Source organism: Carassius carassius, chromosome 25 (genome assembly GCF_963082965.1).
Source record: "Carassius carassius chromosome 25, fCarCar2.1, whole genome shotgun sequence".
NCBI lineage: Eukaryota > Metazoa > Chordata > Actinopteri > Cypriniformes > Cyprinidae > Carassius > Carassius carassius.
In genome coordinates this window covers 11,360,748-11,382,836 of record NC_081779.1, presented here as the reverse complement: position 1 = coordinate 11,382,836, position 22,089 = coordinate 11,360,748, and the positions used below count along the sequence as shown (strand labels likewise).

The 22,089-nt window shown below is 38.0% G+C and overlaps 1 protein-coding gene across 4 annotated transcripts; it reads left to right on the top strand.

Annotated features, from left to right (window-relative positions):
- The first annotated feature begins 63 nt into the window (after positions 1-63).
- LOC132104183 (protein argonaute-4-like) lies at positions 64-21,230 on the top strand. Of its 4 annotated transcripts, none has more exons than XM_059509459.1 (18): positions 64-225; positions 7,893-8,064; positions 8,251-8,371; positions 8,509-8,690; positions 8,778-8,914; positions 9,010-9,144; positions 9,683-9,770; positions 9,897-10,044; positions 10,144-10,263; positions 10,391-10,519; positions 12,187-12,320; positions 12,526-12,710; positions 13,671-13,830; positions 14,585-14,900; positions 15,061-15,195; positions 17,630-17,731; positions 17,831-18,030; positions 18,116-21,230. In XM_059509459.1, exons 1-18 carry the CDS (start codon positions 207-209, stop codon positions 18,222-18,224), a joined length of 2,592 nt encoding a protein of 863 aa, XP_059365442.1. In that variant the 5' UTR covers positions 64-206; the 3' UTR covers positions 18,225-21,230. The 4 variants fall into 4 exon arrangements, with proteins under 4 accessions (XP_059365442.1, XP_059365441.1, XP_059365439.1 ...); XM_059509458.1 differs by having other exon boundaries at positions 12,172-12,320; XM_059509456.1 differs by having other exon boundaries at positions 10,391-10,552.
- Positions 21,231-22,089: the final 859 nt, after the last annotated feature.

Here is a 22,089-nt window from a genome sequence, read left to right as displayed (position 1 = left end):
CCGAATGTCGCGTCCCCGCGCATGCGCACTTACAAATCCCATGGATCTGCTTTAAATCACTCAAAGAACGCAGGCAGAGCGCTGCACATATACGCATCCTTCCATTTCTTAAATTAGCCACCTTAAGCTTCGAGATACCGCCCCCAATTTCAGTGTCGGTACGGAGCCGCCAGGCCGGGACAGAGACGGAGAGAGAGCCCTCGGCCATGGAAGCGCTCGGACCCGGTAAGTGCTAAAAAAAATGAGCCGTGTGACAGCGTAGCGCGGGGCCGTGGCGCTGCTTCACCAGGGCCCGCGGCAGCGCGCTGTTTAGGCCTCGACGTGAAAACGAAAACAATCCCCCTATCACACTACGCCCGCTTGTCAAAACCGTACTAAAGACACAAAGCTGTTTATAATCGCTATAAATATCAGGGAACGAGTTTTTAGGAAGCTAACAAGTGTATTTATAACTGAATAAGCGTTACATTGTTTTAGTCCATTGCGGAAGACAGAACGGCATTGTGTGGTGGTGGGGATTTAACCACACGCATCTTTCTTCCGCGTCTGCCCTGAACACCCCTGCATAGTAAATAGCACGTCCTTTATTTAAAAAAAAATGGCACATTTTTCGTTTCTTCCTCGACGGTTTGATAGTCAAGTGTACAAATATCGTTTGAATGTGTTGCGCGAGCTTGAAACGCAAATAGAACGCTCGTGTGCGGTGTAGTTGATCTCTCTTTTTTTTTTATTGTTGGCGCTTTGTGTGATCACCATGTGCTTTTGTTTATGCCTAAAGGATGACCATGCCAGAGGATAACGGTTGACAGGACTTCAAGCGCCAATATCACGTACCTAACTCTCAGCTAACAGCCGTTCTTACAGTAAAAATGAACTCGCTGACCTCTGGCAAATAGGCTTAATTATGTTTTTAGACCATGACATGCATGGTGATTAAGCTAAGTATAATTTTTTAGAGCTAGTTTGGTTTTACTTCTTCAGATTGCCATGCATTTGTTTTCATTTTGTTTGTTAATGCTTCAGTGCTCCTGCTGATCTCAAATGATGCTTTAAATTAATTTTTGCAGGTCGTCTGCCTCATTAACTAAATTTTTATTCAATAAGTATTGTCTCTAATCACGTTTTTTTATTGGAAAAATGTAGAAGTCTTATAAATGACTCCTAATTAGCACTTTGTTAGTGAGCATGTTTAAGAAAATTAATAGGGTGCATGTTGTAAAAGATTCTTTTTAGAAAGCAAAAGCGATTTGTTGTGTGTTTTGGGAATGTTTGCTTTGTAAATCTAACTTCTTTTCTTAAGCTGTGAGGTCAGGCAATGCTAAAGATCTGCCATCGAAGTGTTTGCTAGAATGACAGTGTATGTTGATTGCAGTATTTAACAGTTGTGTAATTCTGAGCTCAAGCACAATAAAGCTCTGAAAATGCTTGTTCATTGACATTCTGTTGCTGTCAGAGTCTTGTGGCCTCTGCCAACCAACACCAGCATTGTTTTTATCTATTACTACCAAAAAAAAAAGATTTAAAAGTCAACATGGAATAAAAAAAAGGACCCTAATGCATCCATATTTCTGGTCTTATTGTGAGCTATTCATAGAAACATTTTAATCTTTAATTTTAAAAAACAATTCCCACCAAAATTGTCCAAATGTGCCACATTGAAGGAATAAAAAGTTGAAAAGTCTGTCATTGTTGCATTATCCTTTTAATAAGTATTATTTGTTAATCTAAAATCTAAAAAGAGTAAATGTATGAAAGCTCAACGGCTGTACAAGCAGCTCTTGTTTGGGTAGCTGCATCCTCTTACAGATCTGGATTTATTTATTGTGGCTGTGGTGTGATTCAGTATGCAGTTAACGTGGATCCTGCATGTCTTTGTCATGTCTAGCATCCGCTGTGTAATCCAGGTGATCTGCCTGTGTCATGAGACCTCAGTGTCATTGAGTCATTACCTACTCCAGATGCCCCTCAGTTTAAACCTATCTTGCCATTTAGATCACAGCATGGCAATTTTAACATGTTGTCCTCCAGCAGAGAGATACTGCATGCAGGATATAGTTTGGAATTTTCCTTTTTCATTGCCAAATTACAGGATCTTCTTGTTGACATTCGCAATGCAGCGGAGTAAAAATAAATGTGGCACGTTCATTTAAAGCCTTCTTGATTTTTGTATAATTGTCATGTTTAGAGTTGCGTAGTACTGTTGCTTTGCATGATATTCAGATTTTCTATTTACAAAAAAAATGCATGGGTAACCTATTATGTTTGTCAAAATGTAAAGTGTCCAACACGCATTAGGTTTTTCATTTCTGCTTTGATGAATGAACCCGAAGGAATTAAAATTTATAAGTGTCATGTTGATTGATTATTTGCTTGGATTGACCAGTGTTATGACATTTTAAACAACACTGAATTAAAAACCAATGTTGTTTTCTGACCTTCCAGAAATTAAAGCCTAAAGTCCAGGGGCCTGTACCATGATTGTAGCTGAACAAATTCAGAGTTACAGGATTAGTTTTGAGTTGACAGAACCAAACTTCTCCAATCCAGCTTTGTTGGTACCATGATGCTGTTCATCAACTTTCCTTGTCAACTCAGGCTTTGATCCTGAGTTTGTGGAGCATGTGCACATGAATGTGTGACATCACTGGCGAACAGCCAATCACGAGCCTTGCAACACAACGCAAGTTTGATATACTTCTCGCGAGAGACCCAGCGAGATTCAAAACTATAGGTTAACAGTTTTGTTAAAGGTTAAGAGATTGAAGAATATAACAAATTTAAACGTGCCCCGGATACTATGGCAATGAATGCAGCTAAAAGCCAAGCCACTTAAGTGGTACCAAAGTCCTTTCAGGCAAGTCGTGCCCCTCGGTCGCCATCTTGGCAACGCCTCCGGGCAGCTATTTCAGAATACCAAGACCAGCTCCTATCTAAATGAATGGGCAGAGAGTCAGAACTGCACTTTCACTGGTCACCGGGACATAAAAACATCATGTATAGAAACGGCAGTGAAATATGACAAAAATTGTTGAAAAATTTTGATGACTTTGCCCCAAAATAAGGTTTAAAACGCCTTTTTCCCTACAGGTTATACCTTTACTATGCATGCGCAAGGGTTCCTCAACTGTGCGCATACGTCAGTGGAACCAGACGCATAAGCTTAAATGTTTCCCGGCTTGACTGTTAAAAGCAGATGATTGGCTTTCCAGCGAGAGGGGCGGGACATGTGCACACAACCGCCATCTTTGCCGTTACGGGTTTTCCTTATATAGTTGTATTAAGGATTGAGGAAGTGGCATGTCTCTTATAAACTGTCTCTGGTGGTACCTAAAACCCAGGATTGGTGCAAACTAACCTGAAACTTTACTGGCTAGCCAGCTAATCTAGCTTCATGGTGCAGGCCCCAGGTCAGCATTTAGTCTTTTTTTTTTTTTCCTTGAGGGACTACCTGGGGAAGAAATGGTAGTCTGACATGTTTTTTGTTTACAGCACGACAAGATTTTAGGAGGCAAAATTGCATAATCTGACACAGTGACTGTCGTGACCTTTGAAACAGATGTATTGTTCATGCAATTAATTCTTTAAATGTTGTTTACTTGATTTTTTTGGCTTAAATTTAAACTTCATAAAACCTGCAGAATCCCTGTACGTAATGGTGTATTCTTAACGGTATTCAGTAGATGCTAAGATGGTTTTCCATTTTCAACATGGCCTCACACTTTAAATGACTACTAGTTTGACAGGCAGTTGTTAGATGTTCTGGATCAAAAAAGCAATCCAGTGCTTTTTTTGTTCATGGATTACTTTACTCATAATGCATTTGAAAGCATCAGGATACCACATAGCACATGCTCCATAATGAGTGCAGTGAGACCCTGATTGCAGAATGAAGGCAGTAGCTGCCCACTTTTAGCTTATTGATGTCTGTTTGGATTAAATAGGACTACATTTCAATTGTCCATCACGTTTTAATATAAAAACAGGAAAATGATTTGATGGGTTGTGTTGGCATAATCCCAGATCAGTGTCTCTGAAGTGGTGGACACACTCTTTATTTATTTTATTTTATTTTATTTTATTTTTTTCTTCTCGTTTATGGCTTTGTGGGGCTTCCTGGAGCCATGACATTATTGATTGACTATTATTGTTCCTTGGAATTTTTTATGTTTTATTTTTTTAACCCCATTGGTGGATTAAAGTTGAAGGTGGATGTTATGTTGCCTTTAGTTGTTTAAATCTCTGTCATTGTATGTTCTTCCCTGCTGATCAATCTGAAAGCCGGACATCAGTCATTGGGTACTAGGAATGCAACGATACCGTTTTTTCAGAACCAATCCGATACCAAATTCTGAGTATCTGCCGATACCAATCCAATCTGATACCAGCGCATTTTTTTTTGTTTTTATTTTTTTTATTCAACATAGAATTTCTATACTTTCTGTGTTGACCTGATCATCACTCTTTTGTGTGTTAAACACAATCCACTACATATACACAACTTCATTTTAATGAATAATAACAAATGAAAAAAAATCATCATAATCCATGACGAAGATTCTATTATAAACTAGGTTAGTAGATAATTTAGCAACAAAAAATACTCTAGATTCTAGAAAAATCACGGGTGCAAAATAATTTTATAAAATCTAGTAAAATATTTTATTTACAAAAGTAAATAAATCTAAAATCTGGTAAAATGTACACATTGCTTTTTTATTGTTGTAAAATATATTAATGTAAAAACAAGTATATACATTTATATAGAAATAAGGGCTGTAGCTATCGAATATTTTAGTAATTGAGTATTCTACCAAATATTCCATCGAGTAATCGGATAAAATGTGTTTTTGCTTAAAGTGCAATATTAATTACGCAAGAGAAAATAAGACTCCTGGGTCTCTTAAAATGAACAACTAAGTTTCCTTTTTTAGAATTTTTTTCATTTTTTATTTCTTAAATGCATAGAATGCAATGCATACATCAAAAATAAACATTTAATTATTACCCAGTGTTTCTCTGTCTGTACTTGTACTGTGAACAATGACAATAAAGTTGACAGATGAATTAAGTGCATTTAAGTGCCATTCAGTTGGGGGTTTAAATAAAGCATTTTCTGAGATGCACATTAAACCTTAAACACATAAAATATTAATTTAATTTATCTTTTAATTATTGAAAATTAAGCAAACTTAACTTTTTGGTAAACAATGGGAATTTACTATAAAAAATAAAACATGGAAGAAATTGTGTGATTTAAACCTTAAAAAAAAATAGAATGTTTGAATTTTTTTTTTTTTTTTTTTTTTAAGTAGTAGGCTATGTACATTCTGCTGAACAATAGTAATACATCTCTGGCAAGTACTTGTCTAAAACAGGACTAGGCTTGGGCTGTAATAAGGTATACCACTGGATCTAAAAATAGCAACGGTATCAGTTTCAATACCGTCATACCATCAATATATATATATATAAAAAAAAAAACAATGCCCTTATATAGGAGACAAGGATTAAATATTAAAAATAAATTATTTAATGCCTAAAAATGCGTATGCGTGGTTGTCATCGCGTGACAACGAGACGAGGAGAAAGAGAGAGAGGGGGAAAGATGGCGAGTTGCGCACCGAGTGACCTGTGCTGTGTCCGAAACCGCTCCCTATCCACTATATAGTGCACTATATGGGGTGTCAGCCATTTTGTAGTGCTGTCCGAAATCTGAGTGAACTACTTCATTCCCTACATTTGTCCACTACTTTTTACCCACAATTCAATCTGATTTTGATTGTACAACCTATTTTTTACAGTCTATGTGTACAACCGATGTACACTCGCTGAAGCACTCAATCCAATGCGGAGTAGCGTCGAGCTGGAAGCGAGAGCGGGAGCGAGCGAGTTTGAATGAGATGTTTACATCTTTATTATTTCTGTTTTAACGTTTTTCCTACATTATTTATATTAAAATGTAAAAATTTAAAAAAAAAATTCGTTAATAACAGGTAGTGTAAAATTATGATGTAAAATTAACGATCGTCTGAGGACGCTCTACAAATTCATCTTATCTGAGCTCAAAACGCTGCTTGAGCGAGTGTCAAGATAATAAAAAAAATTAATAAATACATAATTATGAACGTGTTTGTGTTTAATTTTGTTCTCAGTACGTTATTTTAATAGCATTTAATGATTATGAACATAAGCATTACAAAAAAATATATATACCATCGATGAAACCACAAAGCTGATGCGGAGGTTTGTATAACTGCAATATAAAGAATTTTGAGTATTATTGCTATTAGTATTATTTTCTAAAATTAGGTACATGTAATATAAAAGTACATATGACAATGTTTTTGCAACAGCTCCAAGTCTCACGAGCAGTGTAGGCTACACGTCACTGTCCGACTCCGTTCACTTATTTATTTGTTTACTCCTTCCTGATATAGTGAACTCAACTGCCATACACTATATAGGGATTAGTGAATGAGTGAGCGATTTCAGACACTGCAACTGTCTCAAAAAGAACACAACTTCTGCAGTTTGCCAGTATTTCTGGTTTCGACTGAACTTGAAGGGAGAGGCGGTAAATATTGTCTCTGATACGGACGAGGCCATTTGCAAATTGTGGCCTCACGAAAAAAGATGACTCTGGGAATATGCTGAGAAAAAAAAAAAGCAGATGCAATGACCGGTCCTGTCGGCATCGGCAACGTAGAGGACCGAGTCGGAGCTGAAATAACAGCCTACTGTTTGGAGCCAGTTACTCAAGGAGATGAGGACCCACTTCACTCATGGAAAAATGCTGCCTGGTGTTTTCCCCAGATGTCGCGAGTGGCATGAAAGTACCTGTACGTCTGTGCCACAAGCACACCATCGGAGCAGGTTTTCAGCACTGCAGGTAAAGTTGTCGGTCCACAACGTGCTCTAGCGAAAAATCTTGACTAGATTTTATTCCACTTGCCATTCGTTCCTATTCGAACTGTTTATTTTTTTTTATTTAATGGAGTCAGATATTTTTATTTGGTTTTCATTAAAAACAATTTTGGAAAAGTTTTATTTAGGCCTATTGCTTTGCAATAATTTTTCTAAAATAATAAATATATATATTATTTATTTTTATTTATTTATTTTTTCAACTCTGGTTGACTGTTGTGGGTCTATTTGCTCTTTTTTTTTTTTTTTTATAAGCTGCTCATTGTTATTAAAATTTGTTCGGGCTGTGTGATTCAATTGATTGTGTGTGTCTCTGCACGAAAACTATTTGCTATTTGTTGCTAATAAAAGTTGTTTAAAATTGTGTGTAATTTTGTTATTGTTTCAGTATTAGTGTTTGGTATTCAGTTTCTGAATGGTTTAGGCACAAGCCAACAGTTTGGTGATACTGTCTGAGCCTTACGTCATCATTTTTTAATTATTCACGGTAATACCGTATACCGAGGTAAAATAGACGGTATCAAAATTTGGATACCGCCCAAGCCTAAACAGGACCTTTATTTTGACTGGTTGACGTACCTTTACAGTTCTGTGTATGTGACGCTAGTTTTACTCTAATCAAACGGTCAAATGCTCATGAAGTGACTGTCAGAGCAGTTCTGGAGATGTTGTTCATGTGTCCACGTCCTTATTTAGTGAGACAGCAGATGCTGAAATTACCTCGAGCGTTTCTTTTAAATATATAGCACAGTAATAAAGGCAGCAACATATTATAGATAAGAAAGAGCAAGAAAGACTATTAATAATCTTTGATTGTGCAAAAAAGTATTATAATACTAAAGCCGGTATCGGAGCCGATACTGATCCCGAGTATCGGATCGATGCATCCCTAAGTGGGTTCTACTACATCAAGTTAAGGTTTAGCCTCTTAGCTTCATCTAAATAAAATGATTGTTTGTTTCTTCCAGGCCCGCCTGCCCCTACCTCCCTCTTCCAACCACCACGCCGGCCTGGCTTGGGTACGGTGGGGAAGCCGATTCGCCTGCTGGCCAATCACTTCCAGGTGCAGATCCCCAAGATCGACGTCTACCATTATGACATTGACATCAAGCCTGAAAAGCGACCCCGCCGGGTCAACAGGTTAGTGCAAGCAGATAAAGATCTTTCAAATAAATTACTTTTTTCAAATAAAAATACTTACGGTGACTCAAACTGTTAAACAATAGTGTGTGTATTTATTTTGGGTATGTATTTGTGAAAATTACTAATCAGCAGTGGAAATGTATTCAAATTATTGTTAATTTGGGACATGTTTTACTGCTATAGAGAGGTGGTGGACACAATGGTGAGACATTTTAAGATGCAGATCTTTGGGGACAGGCAGCCTGGTTATGATGGCAAGAGGAACATGTATACAGCAAATCCACTACCCATCGGGAGAGACCGGGTAACCAAAGCTTGATCACATTCAGTTTTTGTGTGTCCCCAGATGTTTAATAAATGTAACCATATCCTTGTGTTTAACTTCTAATTGCAAGAAGAAAAACTCCTTTTAAAAATAAACGTTCTTGACCTGTGATGCAGGTGGATCTGGAGGTGACATTGCCAGGTGAAGGGAAGGATCAGACCTTCAAGGTGTCTCTGCAGTGGGTGTCAGTGGTGAGTCTGCAGATGCTCCTGGAAGCTCTGTCTGGTCACTTGAACGAGGTCCCGGAGGATTCTGTACAGGCTCTGGATGTCATCACTCGTCACCTGCCCTCCATGCGGTAAACCACAGTCTTTGAAATCCTGTCTGTTCATGTGAGGTGTGAAAACTCAAATTTTGGGTTGGCCTTTCGTACTTTTTGATACAGGTACACTCCAGTAGGTCGTTCCTTCTTCTCGCCACCAGAGGGGTATTACCACCCGCTTGGAGGAGGGAGGGAGGTTTGGTTTGGTTTCCATCAGTCTGTCCGTCCAGCGATGTGGAACATGATGCTCAACATAGATGGTATATTTTATCTTCCAAAGTCTTTCCCCTTCTATGTGTTTTTGTGAATCTTGATAGTGCCCATTTAAAAAAAAAAAAATTCCCTCACACTGCAGTGTCAGCTACAGCTTTCTACCGAGCCCAGCCTGTCATTGAGTTCATGTGTGAGGTTCTGGACATCCAGAACATCAATGAGCAGACCAAGCCCCTCACAGATTCACAACGTGTCAAGTTCACTAAGGAGATCCGAGGTGAGCGGTGAAGCATTTTCCTGTAAAATGGTTTATGTAATTTAGCTTAATTTAAACCACCTGTCAAAAGTTTGGGTGTTGTACGATTTCTATTTTTTTATGTTTTTACTCTCTTACTCTTATGCTCACCAAGGCTACATTTATTTGATCAAAATTAAATTGGAAACAACACTATTGAAATATTATTACAATAGAATAACTGGTTTCTATTTTAATATATTTTAACATACAATTTATTCCTGTGATGGCAAAGCTGAATTTTCAGCACTTTAGTGTCACGTGAGCCATCATGCAATTTTTTTCTAATATGATTTAGGGCTCAAAAACACTTCTTATCAATGTTAAAATCAGTTATTGCTAAATATTTGTGGAAACCTAATATTTTTTTTTTTTAAAAACAACTTTATTTGAAATACAAATATTTTGTGACATCTTCACATCTTCATATCAAGTGACATGATGCCACATCAAGGCCCATGACTGCTTCAGTTTTGGTTTTGTAGTGAATTTTGCTGAGTTAATATCATTGTGTGTTTAGGACTGAAAGTGGAGGTCACACACTGCGGCCAGATGAAGAGGAAGTACCGTGTTTGCAATGTCACACGACGCCCAGCCAGCCATCAGACGTTAGTGCTTTTTTTAATTTTTATCAGCATTTGCTGTAATATATGGTTGAGCATTTAAAATACTATTTATGAATTATGTTATATACCCCTCAGTGATTTCCACTTATTTTCTGCACATTTTTTTAGATTTCCTTTGCAGCTTGAGAATGGACAAGCTATGGAGTGCACTGTTGCCCAGTATTTTAAACAAAAGTACAGCCTGCAGCTCAAATACCCCCACCTGCCCTGCCTCCAGGTGGGGCAAGAACAGAAGCACACCTATCTGCCCCTTGAGGTAAGAGACATGCAGATCATATGAAGTGTTTTCCCAGCTTCCACATGTACAGAAGTTAATGTGATTTGACTTTGCACTCATCTTGTATCCTCCATAAAGGTTTGTAACATAGTGGCAGGACAGCGCTGTATAAAGAAACTAACAGATAACCAGACCTCGACCATGATTAAAGCTACGGCCCGCTCAGCCCCAGACAGACAGGAAGAGATCAGCAGACTGGTGAGTGGCACTTGCTGAAAAATGCTCAACATGGCAGCAGTACAAAGGGAAGTCGAGCCTTATGATTAAAAGAGCCAGTCACTTTGTTTAAACTATTTATCACTAAATCTCTTTTTAATCCTTTCAGGTCAAAAGTAACAGCATGGTGGGCGGGCCTGACCCTTACCTGAAAGAGTTTGGCATTGTGGTTCACAATGATATGACAGAGGTTACTGGGCGGGTCCTCCCAGCGCCCATGCTTCAGTATGGGGGCCGGGTGAGTACAGACACTGGGAGGGACTGTAGCAGGGTGAGTACTGGGGCTCGGGTGCAGGGTGAGTACGGGTGGGCTGGGAGCAATGGCGTGTGTGTGTGTGTTGTCGTGGGATGAATGGACTAACCAAAGGAATGATGATCAGACTCCACTGGTGTGTTTTGGCCAATGCTGTTCAGCAAAATAATGTATTTTAAAGGGGTCCCTTTTTATTTTGAACTGTTCTCAGAGGTCTACTTTTAATGTTATCAAAATTTTTACATAAAGATACATCCATTAGATGTGCCAGGTTGTAGACTCAGAAGTAAACAGCCACTGCTATGATTGGCTAATGTTTGACAGCCTACATCCTTCATAGATGGATGTTGCTGTGATTTATGTTAAAAATGCATAAATGCACAACATGCCAAACGATCTGTAAAAACAGACAAAGCAATCGTGACCACATAATAAAAAGTTACTCTCACTCATGTGGTGCAACATGACTGTCGGATCCAATACAGTCGGCACAGCATCATCTTTTAGTTGCAATATTTCTCACAAATCCTGTATTGAATTGTGCCTTGTTTGTAAATGAATCTGTGGTAAAATGAATTAAACAAAGGACCTTGACAGGGTCTGGATATTCCTAAAAAAAAGAAAGTTCATCCACTATTTCCTGATGTTGCGATCAGAAGGAAGCAGGCTTCGTCTTTTGCGGGGGCGATGTTTAGCCACACTGTTACATCATAAAGTGGCACATTCACAACCTGTCGTTTTGGCAGATTGGCTTCAATGGAAGCAGTTTATAGACTTAACAAGAAAGCTGAGTTCTGAAACTTACAGGATGTTTTTTTAAAAGTAACCCTTCCAGTAGAGTTTTATCTTCATTCCTGTGAGAGAACAACCTTTTGGGAGATTGCTTTCTCTTTGCAAACAATAGTTGTTTTGGTTAAGTTGGAGAAACTGTTGTATGTAAAGAGATGCAACCTCGTGTCTTTGCTACTAAATTTCACTTATTCGCTGTCACTAACTTGTACTATGCATTAAATATGGGAGCAGTCAATATTATCACTGTTATTAATTTGTTAATGAGCTAAACTAAAAATTCTAAGTAACTATTATCTCTGACATCTTGCTTGTGTACTTGTTATTTCCAGATGCTCCAGTCTTTAGGGCCTGTATTGTATTATATTGTGTAGTAGTATTATTGAAATTTATCAAATATGTTTTTTCAATGTTTACAATTTACAATGTTAATTGTAAAATTGTTATTGTGGACCTTTTAAGAGTATTTCATACGCCCTAAACACTGGAGCAGTTCTTTTTTTTTTTTTTTGTATTAAATTCAAATCACTCCTGTATTGATATTTCAGATGCAATCCTCCTTGATTGTATGATTTTTGTTATTGCTTGAATTTACTTGCTTCATGCTTAACCTTTACAGATAATTTGTACTGCATTTTTAGACTAAATTCTTTAAAATATTATAAAATTCTGTGTTTAACCAATGGGGAGGTTGGCGGTGGGTCTTTTTTGCAGTCTACGTTCTGCTATTAGCCCAGGCCTGCTTGAGTTGGGTGGGGTTGGTTTTGTTTGGTATGGGGTTGGCAGTGGAGGGTATTGGGTAGAATGTGTATCTCTTGATGAGAACGAGAGATTCACTAAGAGTGTAGGGACTCTCTCCCCAGAACAAGACCGTGGCCACACCCAACCAGGGTGTCTGGGACATGAGGGGAAAACAGTTTTATGCGGGTATAGAGATCAAGGTGTGGGCCGTAGCCTGCTTCGCACCTCAGAAACAATGCCGAGAAGATTTGCTCAAGTAAGGATTTTCAACTTATAATTTTTCTGTAGTCTCTCTTAAAATCATTGCATCTTTAGGAGAAGATTAAGTAAAACACTTATTATAAACCTTTGGTTTTGAAAATTTGGTTTAAATTTGTTCTGGTTTGGCAAGGATATTCAAACATTTTCAAACATCTTTCTATAAGTGCTTGATTAAGGTTTATTTTTCTTTGTATGTATAGGAGTTTCACTGACCAGCTGCGTAAAATCTCCAAGGACGCAGGGATGCCCATCCAAGGCCAGCCCTGCTTCTGCAAGTACGCCCAGGGAGCAGACAGTGTGGAGCCGATGTTCAAGCATCTAAAGATGTCTTATGTGGGACTACAGCTCATTGTGGTCATTCTGCCTGGGAAAACACCAGTCTATGGTAAAGAAAGATCCTCTGTTGAAGCACAACAAAAGTCAGAATTGAACACTGATCTAGGGCTGGGCTATAATCGACAACGATATAAATCGTGATATAATTTTCCTCAATAAAACAAGAGTTCGGAAAACAAGTAGATGCATTTATTCGCTTGAGATCCAGTGTGAAGTTCTTGAATTCAGAAAAGAACACAAATGAGTCATCATTTAAACTAGTTTAAAGCCCGATGAAACCGTGCTGAAAAACAGGAGAAACACTTTGCACAATTATGCAGTCAGAAGGCTTTTCAATCTATTTACTGCAGTAACAACTAACTGTGCCATATGGTGGAAGAAATGTGGGATATGGGATTTTATTACGTTATTATTGTAGAAGTGTTTAATTAAAGGAGTAATGGAATATAATTTCAGTATTTTTTTGTAATTAAGCTATAGCTTTTACATTTTTAACATGACATTGAGGTGCTATATGTTTGGTTATAACTGTGGTTATCATGATCTAAATGTCTGCTATTGTGAAAGACCAATGGTTAATTTTTAACTTAAACGTAAACCCCTCAGTCAGCATAAAATGTCACCTATATAAAAATAATTGTTCCAATTTTTACAGATGGTACCGTTTTTGATAATGAACTGTTTTGATGAATAAATTGACATCTGCATCCTTACTCTTGCTGCTACTACTGTCAACTCAAGCTACCATCAAATGTGCATAAGAAACAAAAAAATGTAATAATATTAGTATTACAGTCTGCACTGCAAACTCTGCTGAAGATACATGGCATCAAAGTCAGGCAACACAAACCTGTTTCATGACTTGAAACAATATCACGCATTAGAACATGCAGAAAATAAGACGTTCAGTTTTCTATTAATACTGTACATTTATTTTAAGGAAATAAAAAAATTATACTGGCCATATTGCCCAGCACTGCTGTGATAAAGTGGTTTTGTGCATCTCCAGCGGAAGTGAAGCGGGTGGGAGATACTCTGCTGGGAATGGCCACTCAATGTGTTCAGGTGAAGAATGTGGTGAAGACGTCCCCTCAGACCCTGTCTAATCTTTGTCTGAAGATCAACGCCAAACTAGGAGGCATCAACAATGTACTGGTGCCACATCAGAGGTGGGATTTGGAAAAAAGAAATTTGGTACTGAATTATTTGAAATGAATACACATGCATCTTTTAGCTTTGGTTAGTTATTTGCAAAACGCATTACATTAAATGACCCCCCCCCCCCCCCCATTTGTGATTTCATATTGTAATGCCTATTGGACCCAAACAATGGACCTTTTTCACATTTCCGGATTTCTCAGCAGCAGAAGTCTTCATAGCAGGGAATAGGAGACTATCAAAATATATATTTTTGCATTTCCATTTGCTCAAATAGCAAAAGAAAAACTCCATGATGTTGTTTTCATGACTTTCAAAAAAATGAAAAATAAAAATCGAGATTGTTAATGGCAGTCAGTAGAAAGAACAATGTCCAATTTGCTGTCACTATCATAGACGCTGTATAAAAAACACCCTCTCCTTGGCGTTAACAATTTTTGTAATTTGATGCAAAGGTAATATAATACAAAATATAGTTTTATTAATGTACATAAAAATTTAAATACAAAAAACTTTGGAGGATTTACTATGCTGATGACCATTGAAACATTTCATCACAGTCTTGTGAAATGGTTCCATGCTTGCATAAAATGTTCATTTTTAGTCCACAAAAAAAAAAAAAAAAAAAACGTCACCTAGCAACAGGACTGACAGTCATGGGCAATTTTAAAGAGCTTTAATGCATTGTCAGGCTGAAAATTCCCCAAACAAAGAAAGGAAACTTTTATTCTGTTCCTTCATATGTCTGTGTTTGCTTTCCATCAGGCCCTCTGTGTTCCAGCAGCCGGTCATCTTCTTGGGGGCTGATGTCACTCACCCACCTGCAGGCGATGGGAAGAAACCATCCATTGCAGCTGTGGTGGGAAGCATGGATGGGCACCCTAGCCGCTATTGTGCCACTGTGCGAGTGCAAACCTCACGCCAGGACCTGTCCCAGGAACAGTTCTACAGCCAGGAAGTCATCCAAGATCTTACCAACATGGTGCGAGAGCTCCTCATTCAGTTCTACAAGTCTACTCGATTCAAGCCCACACGCATCATCTACTACCGAGGAGGAGTTTCTGAGGGCCAGATGAAGCAGGTGAGTCATCCGGAGATGATGCATTGATTCTGACTGCAGCTACATTGATAATATTTGAAAGCTGATTTTATTTAAATTAAATTAAATAAAATTTTGGGAAGGATAAATGTTATGTTCAGTTTTTCTTCCAAAAGTAATATTGTAATATTGTCTTGTGCAGGTTGCCTGGCCAGAGCTGATCGCCATCAGGAAAGCTTGCATCAGTCTAGAAGAGGACTACAGACCAGGAATCACCTACATCGTAGTGCAGAAACGTCACCACACCCGACTCTTTTGCTCTGACAAAGCTGAGAGGGTGAGTTTCCAGTAGATGTTGTTGGTGTTTTTTTTTTCTTTTTCTTTTAACTGCACTCCAGTCACATGATCCTTCAAAAAGCATTCTAATATGCTGATTTGCTGCTCAAGAAATGTTTATTATAATCAATGTTGAAACAGTTGAGCTGCTAAATATTTTGTGGTAAGTTCTTTTACCACAATCTTACTGAAATCTAATCCATAAGATTAGATGAGTGTACGATACCTCATTTTCAATCATATGTAAAGCTTTAAATTTTTAATTTTACATTTTATTTATTTATTTATTTATTAGGTACTGTGTTTAACTGTTTAAGACCTCTTAAGAGAGTTGTTAAACTGCCTCTTCTTTGGTTAAAGGGGTGGTTGATTTATAATTTCACTTATTGAACAGTAGTGCGTAATGTGGTTTTTGTTGTTGTTAGAGCACAAATAATGTTTGCAAAGTTACGATGCTCAAGAGTTCAATGCAAAGGGAGATGGGAGAGATTTTCTTTTAAAGAAATTGCTGTTTAAGTACTACAAAAAACGTCTGGTAGAACTACAACAAGCTGTTTCCTGTGTTTGTGACATCACTAACCCCGATCTTTACATAAACCCCGCCCCTGGGAACACCCAACTACCCATAATGGTAAAGGGGTGTGATGTTTCTGGATGTGCACTAGGTGGTTAGTGAATCACAAACACACTGAGCCCGCATCAGAGCCCATTGTTTAAATCTGAGGGAGGGGCTTCATAGAACCAGCCACTCAGCAGAACATTTTGATGAGAATGGCAATAGCAGCGTAGAATAAAGGTGAAATATGTGAAAATGTTTTTTACAAAACTGTGGTTTGTCATTTCTGACTGTCTAAGTGGGTGGTTCATGGTCAGAATACGCCTAGTAGACAATCTTTTGAAGACTGTGATTGGTTGGTTGTCCAAGAAGGAAGAAAAGAGTGATTTTAAGTATAGGGTCTATTCTAAAGGCCCGTTCACACCAAGAACGATAACTATAAAGATAACAATATTAGCGTCCACACCAGCGAACGATATTGTCTGTGTATTCTAAGTGGACGCGCGTCCGCTGCTTTAAATTCTCAATCTCCTGATTGGTTTGCAATGTTTTTATCGTTCATCAGAAAAAAAAATAGTTCTGAAAGTGATTCCAACGATATCGTTTCTCTTTGCCTTTATCGTTATAGTTGTGGTGTGGACTCCGCTATTCTTTAATATTGAGAACGATTTTTAGAACTATATCTTTATCTTTATCGGTATCTTTATAGTTATCGTGCTTGGTGTGAACGGGCCTTAATTCTCACTTTGAATTTACATGCGTAATTTTTCCTATTTGACCGCTCTCTCTCTCTCTCTCACACACACACACACACACACACACACACACACATTATATGTGTGTATATAAATCATTTTTTTTATTTACCATGCTTTTAATTTCCTACAAGGTATTTGATTGGCTTAGAATGATAATAATTGTTCCACTCTTTCCAATTACAGTGATTGCTGTCCTATTTAAGTGGCGGTTTGAATGTTGGTTTTAATGTATCAAACATGGAATCAAAACCAAGAAGGGCAAGAAATCCCAACTGGACAGAGGAACAGTGTTTACTGTTAGCCCAGTTAGTGGATGAACACAAGGCCATTCTTAATGGAAAATTCGGGCCGGGTAACACAGCAAGGGACAAGAAGCAGATATGGGAGCGTATAGCACAAACTATTAACAGTTCATTCCCCCTGCTTGTGCGAACCTATAAGCCTACTATATTCATAAATGCAGTTTTTTGAGCCTGCAAGGTGGGAATGTCCAGTAGAAACGAAATGAACTGCGACACAATAAGATGTTCTGAAAGTGCTGTAATTGTTTGTGTGATCACTCTGCTTACAGAAGGTTGTGACAGACCCAAATCATCACTATTGCATTGTTGCATTTTCCCAGTTGCCAAATATCGTAATGTAGTGATTACTTTTAATTTCTGGTGCTATGGCATTTCTGCGCTGTGTCAGAGATGTTAGCAAGTCTCTAATAAGATCAGTCACAAACATGATCCCTGCACGATCTAATCTATAGCGTCTTATTAACTCAGTCATCCATTGTCTGAAACACATTTCTTCTGCCTCTTCGTCTTTCTGCCATTTTCTCCTCTGCTAAAGAAACTCTTAAGCATCTTAAAAGTCCTCGTCTGTGCTCCTAACAAGTTTGACCTTAAGACCTCTTTTAAGGGTTAAGATGCTTTCTGAATTACTTTTTTCTTTACTAGGATTTTTTCTTTAATTTTAAGAGTAAAGCATCTTATAAAGCATTTTATAAAGAAAGCATCAACATTCTCGTTGTCTTATTGTCATGTTCAGATAACACATTGTGTAAATCTTAAAATCAATTTGAATAATTAATTGCATTCTCTTGTAAATCTTGTATACAAATTTCTTTGACTTAGGTCGGGAAGAGTGGCAATGTCCCAGCAGGCACTACAGTGGACAGCACCATTACACACCCCTCAGAGTTTGACTTCTACCTGTGCAGCCATGCTGGTATCCAGGTGAGTCACAGCCCAGTTGTTTATTTTCTAATTTATACATTTTTTTTTTTTTTTTTTTTTCCATTCAAGATTTCACACATTTGCATTTCCTACCCACAGGGCACAAGCCGTCCCTCTCACTATCATGTCTTGTGGGATGATAACTGTTTCACAGCCGATGAACTGCAACTTTTGACTTACCAGCTCTGCCACACCTATGTGCGCTGCACCCGCTCCGTCTCTATCCCCGCACCAGCCTACTACGCACGGCTTGTGGCATTCCGTGCCCGCTACCACTTAGTGGATAAAGACCATGACAGGTTATTAGCATATCATTATTAATGGGACAATCTTGTAAAGTTAATAAAATTATTTTAATGCATTCTGTATCATTTCTGTGTGCAGTGCTGAGGGCAGTCACGTATCAGGACAGAGTAACGGCCGAGACCCTCTGGCATTGGCAAAGGCGGTCCAGATTCACTATGATACCCAGCACACTATGTACTTCGCCTGACGTCAGCCAGCAGGAGACGCAATTCTACACTCCTTCTTCAGTCTGTCTCTCTCTCTCTCTCTCTCTTCCTCTTCCCGTTTCTCTCTATCGCGTCTTTGTCTGGAGCAAAGCAGTTCTGAAGCCAGGGGGCCATCTGTCAGTCGAGTCAAAATTGGTCGGCCTCAGAAGAACCAACCTCTACCAGCAGTCCTGCACTGAGAGGCTTTTGGCCTCCAATGCACAGAGAAAAAAAATCAAATTGAGCCATTTTTAACTTTTCATTTCTCTTTTGATTTTGAATGTCTTTTTAATTTGTAATATACACTGAGTATGAGCAAACCTGCGCCATTGGTCAGGGCAGCTCTGGCTCTCTCAGCTAAGCTGGACTCTGTCTACTTTTACCTCAAGCCACCATTGGCTGAATCTTGTCACATGTCTTTTGGGGTGGGTGGGGTGGATCTTGCATGTCGGGGAGGGGGAGGTTGGGTTGAATTGGATGGATTTGTTTTTCTCCTTTTTATGGTCGTATTTTGACTCTCCTTTCAGTCTTTTACAAACGAGGTGACCTTGGTATACATACCCATTACCCACTGCCATTTTGTGCGCTTGTGTGGATGTGTGTTTCTTTGTGTGAATGTAGGTTCATGTCTCATGGCAGGCCACTGAAATGTAAAGGGAAATCTAGGAGCAAACTGCTGTAAATGCCTTTTTTCTTTTTTTTTTTTTTTTTTTTTATTAACACACACAGATATATACAAATATATAAATATTTGCAGCTCTATAAGCATATTCTTCTTGATGATCTAACAGGCTTTCATAAGCTGATGGTTTTGTGTAGCAGTAGCATTACCCATTGTCTCCTCTGTGAGAGTTGGGGTGTTTGGACCTGGGCAAACAGGGCTTGGTACAGGTGCTATTCTGCCTGTGGCAAGACTGGAAACACGTACATCTTATTCAGAAGTTTATTTTGCAGGGTTGAAAGGTATGGCCATTGCACAGTTACAGACGTAGCGCTAAAGCACTGTCTGATAGGCTAGGCTTGCAACATACAGCACTCTTCCTTTTATGCATTTATACATAAGATTCAAATCAGATTTGTAAGAGTTTAATATAAATGGTTTTTGTGGTAAACTTTAACAATTTGTTAAGAGTAGATAATCGTTGTTCTTGTCGTTCTTAATGTTGCTATTGATCAGTTGTCTGCAAATCGGTCGCATAATTAATTGATCCAGGAGTCATTGTGGTTGTAAATGGAGAGGTTTTTTTGTCTTCTTTTTTTATACAGCTTAAATTCTTGTAGCGTTGTGGCAATGGTAATGCGGGCCCAAAATGCTTTGGTTTGTCCACGAAGTGTTTTTTTTTAACGTTTGAACAGATCAAAGTTTTGAGTTTTAGCTTATTTCTGTACCAAGTTAATGGAAAGTAAGTAGTGACAAATCAGAAATTTGGGGGTAAATCTTAGCAATCTTCAGCAGTTATATGAATTTTACACTTAAAGTGTGTTTATTACTTCTGTGTGTATGTGAACTTGAATCTATAATATAAATCTGAATGAACTTTCTCTTAAATATTAAAAATGGGACACCATACAATAAAACACATGAGCATAAGCACTGCCTTTGGACTGAACGGCACCGACGGTGCAGTTTGAAGGGTCTCCAGCGCGCACGCCTCGGCAGGGGGCCGCTCTGCAAAAACCCTTTTGTAATAAACCATCCATAAAGCAGCAGGTTTGCTATAAATGAGTTTGAGCACCAGCCTGTCGTTGGCGTGGACGCTGGTCCCATGAAAGAAGAACAGGAAGTGGGCAAGGGCATCACAATCAGTAAGTTGGATTTAAGCATTGAATGCTAAATTGGTTTCTCGATGTCAAAGCTTCCAGAGAATAACGTGACTGAGGAGTATGTGTGTGTCCTTTTTAGGCATTTTCAATAAATTATTAATGACATTTTAATTCCAGTTTCTATCATGATATCATTGCAAAGCAATATAACCCAAAATCTAGAACAATATAAAAGCTGTAATACTTTTGTCAGTGTGACTATTGGTTGGATTCTTATTGCCATTAGTGTTTATGTACTTATTTTGCTTGTATCAATCAGTGGGAATGTGCATATGGTGGACTAGCTCTTTAGGCTATGTGGAACATTTTCAAATTTAAACTGTGCTCACCTGCATGCCAGAGTATTGTTCTAATCTCTTATAAAATATTTATTATTGTGGAGAATTGATTTTTTTTCTAATGTGTAAATCAATACAGTGAGACTGTTTTGAGTAGCAATTGTTATCCAGTCTCATTTACAAGATTTTAAAAATGTATCCAGAAATGTCAATAACTCTGAGGGACAGATTTGGGGGCTGAAGGGGTGAGGATGCCAGTCTTTGGGAGCTTCAACCCAAACGAGGTATTTTCTTCAATCACTGGGCCGCTAAGACTGACCTCCTCAACCTTTCTTTCCATCCTCATGGTAATGAGGACCCCTTTTATTCACTGTCTTGTTCCCTCTCTGCTCTTGGGCTCTCCAGTGCTGTGGCGCTGCCCTGGTGGCACCTCCACACATGCACTTCCTCTCTGCATGTAGTGGGCCCCAAGGGCCCGCTGCACAAGGATTACCTCTTAACCTTTTTTTTTTTTACCCGTTCTCTGTCCCGATTTAAAGAGAGCATGATTTTTTTTTTTATTCATATTTGATATATAAGGCTTTGTTATTTGAAAAATGTGTATTGTAATTTAATTTTTAGTTTCTCTTACTGGTGTGTAGCTTTTTTGTGCTGTTCTATTCTCGTGTTCTGAGCTGTGTGACTTGTCCAATAGCAATAGGGGCACTTTCTTTGACCTGCTGGGGAATGCTCAGGATTCCTGTAGCTTCTCCTATCTTGGTGCCCCATCAGTTGCTGTATTTGCTTTGTGACATTTTAAAGAAAAATCTACCCCCTTTTTTTTTTTTTTTTTTTTTTTTAGCCTGCAGGGAATATTTGTGTTATTGTGCAAAGTAATAAATTGGTATTTTATGCCTGTAACACACACCTGTGTCTCCTGTCATTTTTTTTAAGTTGTTATCCTACTGAAAAAAAAATCTAATTTTCATCAATACTTATTGTGTAGTTCTCAATTATTGAAATCATTTAATTTGTATCTAAATGTTGATTGTTTAAACATTGATTAATTATTGGACAATGTTTATTTTTTATTTTATTTGATGTTTTCTAAATATAGATTGAACTTAGAGCCAATAGATGGCAACACCTGCTTCTACAAGGTAAACCACTCACTGTTGTGATTCATTACTATCCAGCTTAAATGGTTTTCTCTGCTGTATGTTTATAGGAATTATATACATTTACATATGAATTGAACGGAACATTTCAAATTCTCTATAATAATAATAATATAAAAAACTTCATAGCTTTGGTAACTTAACTTAGTTTTTTATTGTATGATAAGAGTATATTGGACATTTCGCTTTAAATAACTCCTTTTGTGTTCCACAGACAAAATAACTTGAAATTAGGATTTCTCTCTTACTTTTTTTTTTTTTTACCCCCCAATATCATTTGAGAAGTGTATACTACTTGTTGATCCTTTAAGATAAGCTGTTGATATTACGGAGTTCATATTTCTTTATTACACAGGTTGTCATTTAAAATGCTGTATGATTGTTGAATTACTCTTGAGCTTCATTGTGGGCCATTACTCATCCATCTGCTCTCTCTCTCTTTTGTGTACCCACTCTCATTTCCTGTTCTGTGCTGTTGTCATGACTACTGTTGCCAAGGAGAGGCAGCCACAAGAGAAAGGAAACATAAACCAGAGATCTTGTAGCTGTAATATTTAATTCATCAACTCAGACGCTAATGTTTGCATGTTATGAAGAATGAAACAAAG

Bases quoted from the DNA above. Each gene is read 5' to 3' on its own strand.
- LOC132104183 (XM_059509455.1), top strand. The intron at 10,045-10,143 runs GTAAGAGACATG...TCCTCCATAAAG, and splicing joins ACACCTATCTGCCCCTTGAG to GTTTGTAACATAGTGGCAGG. The intron at 13,831-14,584 runs GTGGGATTTGGA...GCTTTCCATCAG, and splicing joins GTACTGGTGCCACATCAGAG to GCCCTCTGTGTTCCAGCAGC.